General features: G+C 46.7%; 1 protein-coding gene across 1 annotated transcript; it reads right to left on the bottom strand.

Annotated features, from left to right (window-relative positions):
- Positions 1–1,301: 1,301 nt before the first annotated feature.
- HTR1A (5-hydroxytryptamine receptor 1A) lies at positions 1,302–2,570 on the bottom strand (the record flags this gene model as incomplete). Its single annotated transcript, XM_079791286.1, has 1 exon — positions 1,302–2,570. One exon carries the CDS (start codon positions 2,568–2,570, stop codon positions 1,302–1,304), a length of 1,269 nt encoding a protein of 422 aa, XP_079647412.1.
- Between the last annotated feature and the right edge of the window lie 6,692 nt (positions 2,571–9,262).

Below are 9,262 nucleotides of genomic sequence, written 5' to 3'. Positions count from 1 at the left end.
CGCTACACAGAGCTATTCCCTTATGCAAAAAAGGACCAGGGTGGTGAATTAGGAGGAAAGCGTTTGCATCCTTGGGATAAAATTACCCATTTCTGGTGCCTTGGGGAATGTCAGCTGGAGCGCGGCCGTACCCTGAGACCCCTCCCTCTTTGATGCCGGACACGCCACCCTTGCGCCTACCGGGTCTTTCCGGCACCAGAGCCTATTGGGACCCCAGGGCGCGGCAGCGGCCCACCTAACTGTGGTCTAGCGGCGCTTCCGCGCGCCCAGGGGCGTTGGCGCAGGAAGGCACCCAGCCCGGATCCGTCCGCTGGGCCCTGTGCGCTGGGCGTCTCCAGCGGCGGGCGGGCGCCTCCCGCAGTAGGTAAGCGGCGAAGCCCGCATCCGGACAAAGAGAAGTCCGCTCTCCCTCCCACTGAGTGTCAGTTTCTTTGGTGAGTGCTGGCGCCAAGGCCAGCGCGGGTCAAATCGTGCCGCACTCTCCCACTGGCCCAGCCTTGTACTTGCAAGTCCGCTGTAAGAGACCGCTTCTGGCCACTTGGTTTGGATGCAAGAAAGCCAAGCATGGGCCGTGCTCGGGAGTGTTACTGTGCGAGTGTGCAGGGAGAGGTGGGGGTTCCCAGGGACACCACAGCCACAGCGAAAAGCAGGCCCTCCCGCCTTTCCCGCGGGCGGGGCGGGGGGGGGGGGAGGGAGACAGTGCCCAGGGTCGAGCGAGGGCTTAAATGGAAGCTGGGAAAGGAGAGAAGGGATGAGACAGGGAGAGAGTGAACGTTTCCTGGACAAGAGAGCCAGGAAGTGGGGCGGGGTGAGGAAAGGAGCCAAGTCCTTGAAACTTAAGTCCAAATTCCAGCAGTGGGGCGAGCAGGTGGGGGCCATTACAGTTGGAACGGCGGCTGGGTGCAGTTTATTTCATGTGTGGGGTTTTTTTTTGGTTTTTTTTTTGCCCTGAACGGCTGAGTCTGAAAGTTTCGCCGCGAAAATTTGGGGAGCATAGGTGGGAGGAGGCGATTGCTGGGACAAAACATTCGGGAGCCAGGGTCGCTTCTTAAAACCCGGGAAGTGTCCCCGCATCCTCTGGCCCAGCCTGGGGCGCCTCCTCCCACTAGCGTTCTCCCAGCGAGAAGGTGTGTGTGGGAGGAGGGGGGTGAGGGGAGGGGACAGGGCGAGATCTGGAAGCCGCAGGCGGAGCCACTGGGGAAGAGAAAAAGCAGCAAGTTATCATAAGTATTGATTCCAGAGGGTTGCGGGAGGCAAAGTGGGAGGGGCGGGCCTACTGAGCGGCTGCTCCTCCTCCATCATCATCCGCGGCAGAACTTGCACTTGATGATCTTCTTAAAGGCGTTTTGGAAGTCCTTGTTGAAGTAGGCGTAAATGACAGGGTTGAGCAGAGAGTTGGAGTAGCCGAGCCAGTTTATGATGTCGCCCAACAGACTGGGCATGTGGCAGCTGTTCTCGCAGAAGGGCAGGACCAGGGCCACGATGAAGAAGGGCAGCCAGCAGAGGATGAAGGTGCCCATGATGATGCCCAGGGTCTTCACCGTCTTCCTCTCGCGGGCTAGAGCCATTTTGCGCTTGGCCTCGGCGTTGCGCTCATTTTTATTCTCTAAGGGGGTGGGAGCACAGGGGACAGAACCCGCCTCACTGGGTAACGGCAGGTGCTCTTTGGAGTTGCCCATCAGGTGCACTTCGATCACCTCCAGGGCTGCGCCATCCTCGCCCTGTCGCACAGCTCCATTGGCGCACTGAATGCCCCCTGCCTTACTCTCCACGCCCTGCCCCCATTCTCTGCTCTCTGGCTCTCCATTTATGCTCCTCCTGGGCGGCAGGGCTGGAGACGCCCCGAAGCGGGTGTCCGCTCTCTTCTTCTCCACCTTCTTGACTGTCTTGCGGATGCGAAAGCGCGCGGCTCGAAAAATGCGCCCGTAGAGAACTAGCATGAGTAGCAGCGGGATGTAGAAAGCGCCGAAAGTGGAGTAGATGGTGTAGCCGTGGTCCTTGCTGATGGTACACGCGTCGGGGTCCGAGCGGTCTTCCGGGGTGCGCCAGCCCAGCATGGGCGGGATGGAGATCAGGAAGCCAATGAGCCACGTGAGCGAGATGAGCGCAGCGGCACGCCGGGGCGTCCTCTTGTTCACGTAGTCGATGGGGTCCGTGATGGCCCAGTACCTGTCCAGCGCGATGGCGCACAGGTGCAGGATGGAGGAGGTGCAACACAACACATCGAGGGAAATGAACAGGTCACAGGTGACCTGTCCCAGCGTCCACTTGTTGAGCACCTGGTTCCACGCGGCCATGGGCAGCACTAGCACCGACACCATGAGGTCGGTGACTGCCAGCGAGCCGATCAGATAGTTGGCCACGTTCTGCAGGGAGCGCTCCAGAGCAATGGCAGCAACTACGCACGCGTTTCCCAGCACCGCACTGAAGATAAGCGTGCCCAGCAGCAGAGAGGTGACCACCTGGTAGCTGAAGGTCACGTCGGAGATGCCGGTAGCATTGCCGTTTGTCCCGAAGGGACCTTCGGAGGACGTCGTGTTGTTGCCCTGTCTGGGGCTGAGCGCATCCATGCCTGCGCGCCCGGCAGGGGAGGGGGACGGAGCAAGAGCTGCGGGAGGATTCCCCTCGCCCCTCCCCCTGGGGTCGCAGCCCCTTTCTCCTGGGAGCTTCGGGGGAGGGGGTGCAGGGGCTCAAGCAGGAAGTTCTTACTGCTCAGGCGAAGGCATCGCGGAGGAACTGCTTCTAGGGCTCCGTGGGCTCCCTGGGTCCAGCGCGTTCCGGAACTCTAGGTGGGAAACGAGTTGGCCGGAGAACAGCTCCGAGATCTCAGGGCGACAGAGAGGTGGCCGGAACGTCTGTCCCTCGCTGTTCATTTTACTTTGCCGCTGCCCAACTGGCGGCCGGAGCCGGAGCCTCTCCACCAGCAAATAGTCTCCAATCCTAGAAGTATCTGGAATATTGAAACCCCATCCTCCACGGTCATTCTGTGACCCTCCTCGATTCTCTCCCTCCCGCTCTCCCACTCTCTTCTCTTTTTTAAAGCCTCCTCCTTCCACTCGCCTTTTCTCCACTCGCCTTCCCTTTCAGTTTCCCTCTCCCTTCTCTCACCCTTTCTTTATCCCTCTGTGTGTCGCTCAGACAGCCAGTCTCCCTCCCTCCCACGCTAACCCTCCCTTCCTAATACTTCCCCAACCCCGAGTGTCTCTTTCCTCTGGGTGCCCGCCCTCCTCTGCCTCTAGCTCAGCAACTTAGCGTTCAAGCCTCTTTTGTCCACACACTTAGAACTCGCTTGCATGCACTTGATCTCCTGGACAGACCAACATTGCAACAAATACCTTTGCCTCCCACCCAGCCAAACTCGAGGGGAAAATTCTAACTATCCATTGCTTTATATTTCTGTCAAATTCCTAAGTAGAGTCCGCATCATATAGTGGCAGTAGGAAATAAGGAAAGGAGACACTAGAAGTCTGGGGGGGGGGGGGGGTGGCGGGGGGGGGGGGAAGTGGACAACCCTAGTTCAGTATGTAAATTATGGTAAATTGATGGAATGAAAATGGAGTATCAGCTTTTTACAGACCACCCCATCCATCATTTTACATTTGACTCCCTTGGGGAGGATGTTGCCTGTGACCTTTTTTAACCTTGGGGAATGGGGGAGAAAGGAATATAAAGGACCTGTCAAAAGACAAATAGCTACATCTCCAAAGGAAAACACTCAATTCAGTATGTATTTAGAACACACTCACACAAGCCTTCCCATCACCATTTACCTTTTTTTTTCTTATTTATTGTTCAGTATTATAGATGTTCCCTATCCCCCCACTCCCTTCTCCCTCTCTACCTAGCCCCTGCCCCACCCTAGGCCGTCCCCACACTATTGTCTGTATTCATGGGCTGTGCATATATGCATGTATTTTCTTTGGTTAATCTCCCCTCCAACTCCACCCCCACCCCCACTTCCAAGATCTGTCAGCCTGTTCCATGCATACTTGTCTCTGGACCTAAATTCAGTGAACATTGCCATTCCCCATAGCTTTGTGGTGAGTAAATTTAGGGAAGGGGATTTTTTGTCTGTGTGTTGCAATGAGCTCAGGCATTTCATATGGCTTTTTGCTTTTCTTACCAGAAAGAAATCTCTAAAGGAGAATTTAGTGGAATCCCTGGTCGCTGGCCCCTGAGTTTCTCTTAAACTCAAAAATTGGATTCAGCACCTGGGACAGCTCTAGGCAATCAGGACTTATGCCGCCACCTTCTGGCAAATGCTTTAGAGCGCCATCTAGGAACCCTTGTCATGCAAAAATTAAGCAGGTATTGAAATCCCATAACTTCAAGAAAGAGAAAAAAAAAATGGTTATTAAAAGAAAAGTAACATTGAGTCATGTATTTTTATTCTATTTACTTAAAAAATTAGTGTTCTCTTTTGCTCTTAATCATATATACCAAGCTTATATTGTCTAGATCGTTTTGAAAGCCTGCAGCATCTGTCATTCACAAGTTTTCTCTAGGAATGAGGTTTTAGTAGACTTAAGCAAACACTTTCTCACCTTCATCTGTGTTGGTTTTGTTCCGACAAAGCCTGTACTCTGGGACTCGCACATTTGCACACATTCACCAATGGGGAAAGTGAGGGGGCAATATTGGATTTTCCAAATGAGAATGACTTCACATAGAAAATAAAGAGGCTGCTATTGGTTGGTTCTAAGCTATTTCCTTTATCAAGGAAACCATATTTAATCCCATTTGAACATGGGTAAAGAATTATAGTATTCCTAAACCCTAAATAGATACGTAAATAACAAATTCACTTATATATTCTGATAGCATGACTGAAGTAAAGGAAAAGTTCAGAATGCAATCCCAAAAGCAGATGACTCCAGATAACATGCACAGATTCACTCCAGATAGCAATAGTCTTAATATTATTTTCAAATTTGAGCTCTGAATTTCATAGCTTTCAATTCTTTAAGACCAAGCAAAAGAGCAATCACCAAAGCATCAAAGAAAATCTAATTGTGCCAATGCATAAGTACAGGGCAATGTGTTTGGAGAAGGATGGTTTTACAGTGCAGTGCTGGGCAGTTTCCACTTAATCACTTCAGCATGCTGCAGTAATGAACCTGACATTTGTAATGATTCATGGCATTGAAAAAACAGATGAGGATACATGGTGATTCTGGCTCTAGCCTCTGAAGATTCTTTTAAAATTTTGTGAAGATTCTCATTCCCCTTTTTAAAATTTCCTGACAAACACAGAACTAAATAACTTTGTTTAAAATATAGTTGCATATCCAAAGATTATAATAGCAAAATAATTAAAATCTGGATTCTCCAAAGCTAAAACTCTGGAAATATAGTTGATAAATATAAACAAGGAGTAAAATAAATTTAAATGTAAGAAAGTAAATATATACATATTTGTATACATACAAGGACATACTTGAACAGGAATTATACCAGATTTAGCACATATAAATAAATATATGTCAGTAAATATGCATTCTTCTAGTGGATCCCAAATGGTTTAATAACTGACAATTTTTTTTTCAAGAATACTAAAATTTTGAAGTTAATATTCATGAGGACTGGCATTTGCTATTCTACTTTAATATTTTATGATGCAGCATTCTTATTCAAGTTGGAAAAAAGTTCATGTATTCCTTCAAAATAAAGTACACAATATTTCAAACATTTCACTCTTTAAAATGTATTACAAGTTTTTTTAGGCATTCTGATGAACACTAGAAAGATAGCAGAAGTATAAAAGGATATGCAGCACTAATTATTCTTCCATACCAAATTCAGTGACTAATAAATAATTATGTATAACTTATGTTGAATGATTCTGTGGTATATATTAAAAGCAAAATGATGTCGATGCCATTTCACCATGTTCACACTTTGCCAAGTCTGCTATGTTAACCCTTAAAGATAAAGAAACACATATGAAAAAAAATGGTGCAAGCCAAAGATTCTGGATAAAGAGTTAGACTCCGGTTCTGTAAGGCCTCTGAAATCAGCCTAAAGAAAAGCTAGCCTTAAAGCAGATATTATTGATGACATCATTTGAAAACAATACTTCCAGTCATTCTGCTTTTATTGTTTGAATTTACTAGATGCAAGTATGAACTTGTCAGTTATGGATCTAGAGTATGATACATCATCCATCATATGAAATTTCTCTAATGTAGTTTATGGGAGATAAAGATTTTTAACATTTTTACAGGAAATTTGATGTAAGCCCAGAATTTCAATGTAGTTCTTAGACTAGGGACATAAAGATAAAAAGATATTAGACTAAAGTTTTGCTGAATGTCCTATCATTATTGAAGTCTCAGGAATGGTTGGGCTTTCTCAATAATTGATATGTTTATCCATAATCCCCAAATTATGGCTAATTTATTAATGAGTCAGTAACCTATATAGTAAAGAGTTGAAATTTTACTTAGGAGATTACAAGAGTGACTTAAAAGCTCCTATTTAAGAAGTTTTTACTTTTCTTCAAGTAATTTGATTAGGATAGGTTATTTTTTAAACTAAAAATACCATTCTGAATTTAATTCTCCTCAATCCTCAAATGCTAAAGTAATAGGGCAAATGTAGTTTACCAGCACTGTGAAATTTTACTGGAATTCACCAGGAAAAGGAACTTTAAAGAGAAATGTTTGCTTAAATAATTTAGGAAATGCAGTCTTCTGATTACTAGTGAGAATTAACTGGTCATTTATAAGAAATGCAAGCAACATGCCAGAGAATAAATTCTCCTTTAAAACTAAACATGCTTTTTGTGTGTGTCTAATCCTCACTAACCACTTTCCTCTGATGATACCATTCCTTCGCTGCTATTTCTACTGGGTCAGGCACTTCTCAGAGGCTCAGAACTGGGTTTTCAGTGGGAACAGACAAACAGTGGAAGCCTCAGTCGCTGCTTCTGAGAATGGCTTCATTCAATTAACACACATGCTAAAAACACAGCAGCTAGAAAGTGAAAGCAATATAACCATGTATTCACTAGGTGTGTGACGTTGGGCAGTTTATTTAACCCTTTTGTTTTCTCAGTAATAAAGTGGGTGTGATAATAGACTTGTGAAGATTAAATGATTTAGTACACTGCTGGCCCATAATAAACACCGAATAAGGTTAAACAATAATAGTAATAATAGTGATACAAAGTAATAATATTCTCTCTCTACTGATAATTTCTGAGAAATGTAGAGAAAGAATTATATGGGCTTAAAGGAAAGAGCCAGAGCCTAAAAAGAAAACAATTAAGGCCCTTTTAGGCGAGGATTTATTATGAAAACAATTTGCACATGAATATGAGATTCTCCCTGTTTCTTAAAGTATTTGGAAAACTTTCAATTTTCTAGGCAATTCTGAGTACAAGACTAGTGAAAAAAGATGTGACCTCTGCATTCTGGAACTTCTTTTTATTTTAATTTATTTTTTATTGCTTTTTTTGGGGGGGTGACATTGGTTAATACAATTATATAGATTTCATGCGGTGGAGTTGGTGTATGTTACACTCACCTCCTACCAGGACCAAACTGGAACTTCTTGACTTAAAGCTGAAATCACTGAGGAGGGGAGAAAGGATGTGTCAACAAAGGTTTAATAATCAGTATTGGATAGTAGTCTGCCCTTTTTTATAGGAGCGCAACCATTTGAACTACTAGAAAAGCATAAAATAAATAATTATATAAAATAAATAATTGAAATTCATAGGTTTCCAAAAAAATGTTTAAAAGTACAGTAAACCCAAAAGGTAGTATTTCTGTTGTAGGTAATTATCAGATGATAGTGTTTATAGTTATATCATATCTAATAAAAGAGTAATATACAAATTGACTGTCACTCCAAGACACAAGATGGCCACCCCCATGGAGTCAAAGATAGCTTTCCCCATGTGGACACAAGATGGCCGCCACAAGATGGCCTGCAGGGGAGGGCAGTTATGGGCAGTTAGGGGTGATCAGGCCAGCAGAGGAGGGCAGTTGGGGGAGACCAGGCCAGCAGAGGAGGGCAGTTGGGGGACACCAGACCAGCAAGGGAGGGCAGTTGGGGGGGGGGATCCAGGCCTGCAGGGGAGGGCAGTTGGGGGGGACCAGGCCTGCAGGGGAGGGCAGTTGTGGGCGATCAGGCAAGCAGGGAGGGCAGTTGGGGGTGACCGGGCCAGCAGAGAAGGGCAGTTGGGGGAGACCAGGTCAGCAGAGGAAGGCAGTTGGGGGGGATCAGGCCTGCAGGGGAGGGCAGTTGGGGGGGACCAGGCCAGCAGAGGAGGGCAGTTGGGGGGGACCAGGCCTGCAGGGGAGGGCAGTTGTGGGCGATCAGGCCAGCAGGGAAGGCAGTTAGGAGTGACCAGGCCAGCAGGAGAGAGCAGTTGGGGGAGACCAGGCCAGCAGGGTAGGGCAGTTGTGGGGGGACCAGGCCTGCAAGGGAGGACAGATGGGGGTGACCAGACTGGCAGGGGAGGGCAGTTAGGAGCAATCGGGCTGGCCGAGGAGCAGTTAGGCGTCGATCAGGCTGGCAGGGGAGTGGTTAGGGGGTGATTAGGCTGGTAGGCAGAAGTGGTTAGGGGCAATCAGGCAGAGGCAGGCGAGCAGCTGGGAGCCAGCAGTCCTGGATTGTGAGAGGGATGTCCGACCACCCGTTTAGGCCCGGGATCGGGATCGGGCCTAAACGGGTGGTCGGACATCCCTCAAGGGACCCCAGATTGGAGAGGGTGCAGGCTGTGCTGAGAGGGACACCCACCCCTGCACGAATTTCGTGCACTGGGCCTCTAGTAGTGTTAATAAGTGTACTTTCCCAGCCTCAATTCCTCTACACTGCTGCTTTCTGACAATATGTTTATGGCTCACTTCTAAAAGGATAAGAACATAGTGGAGATGAGAAAATGTGTGAAATGTTAGCTTAATATTTTCTGTTAATCTAGGAATAGTTGGAAATTAAACCTAGTCTTGGTAATTACTTGAAGCAAAATTTAATTACTGTATTTAATCTAATTGAGGGGAAATGCCTACATTTTTATTAGCTTTCACAAGTAACACTTTTGTTATACAACTAAAAGCAATACTCAATGCATTATTTTCATCTTGTTTTAAAACATGCTACTTATATAAAAGCAACAATTATTACAAAATACCAGTCTTTAACTGTGCCATTGGGTCTATTGAAGCAGTAATGTGTCAAATGGGGAAGAGTGGCTTAGGGCCAAGAGTTCTGGATTCAAATGACTACTCTGCCATTTACTAGCATTACAATTTTC

Source organism: Cnephaeus nilssonii, assembly GCF_951640355.1.
Source record: "Cnephaeus nilssonii genome assembly, chromosome: 2".
Lineage (NCBI taxonomy): Eukaryota > Metazoa > Chordata > Mammalia > Chiroptera > Vespertilionidae > Cnephaeus > Cnephaeus nilssonii.
Note: the sequence above shows the minus strand (reverse complement) of the source record. Positions and strands in the feature narration are given on the sequence as shown.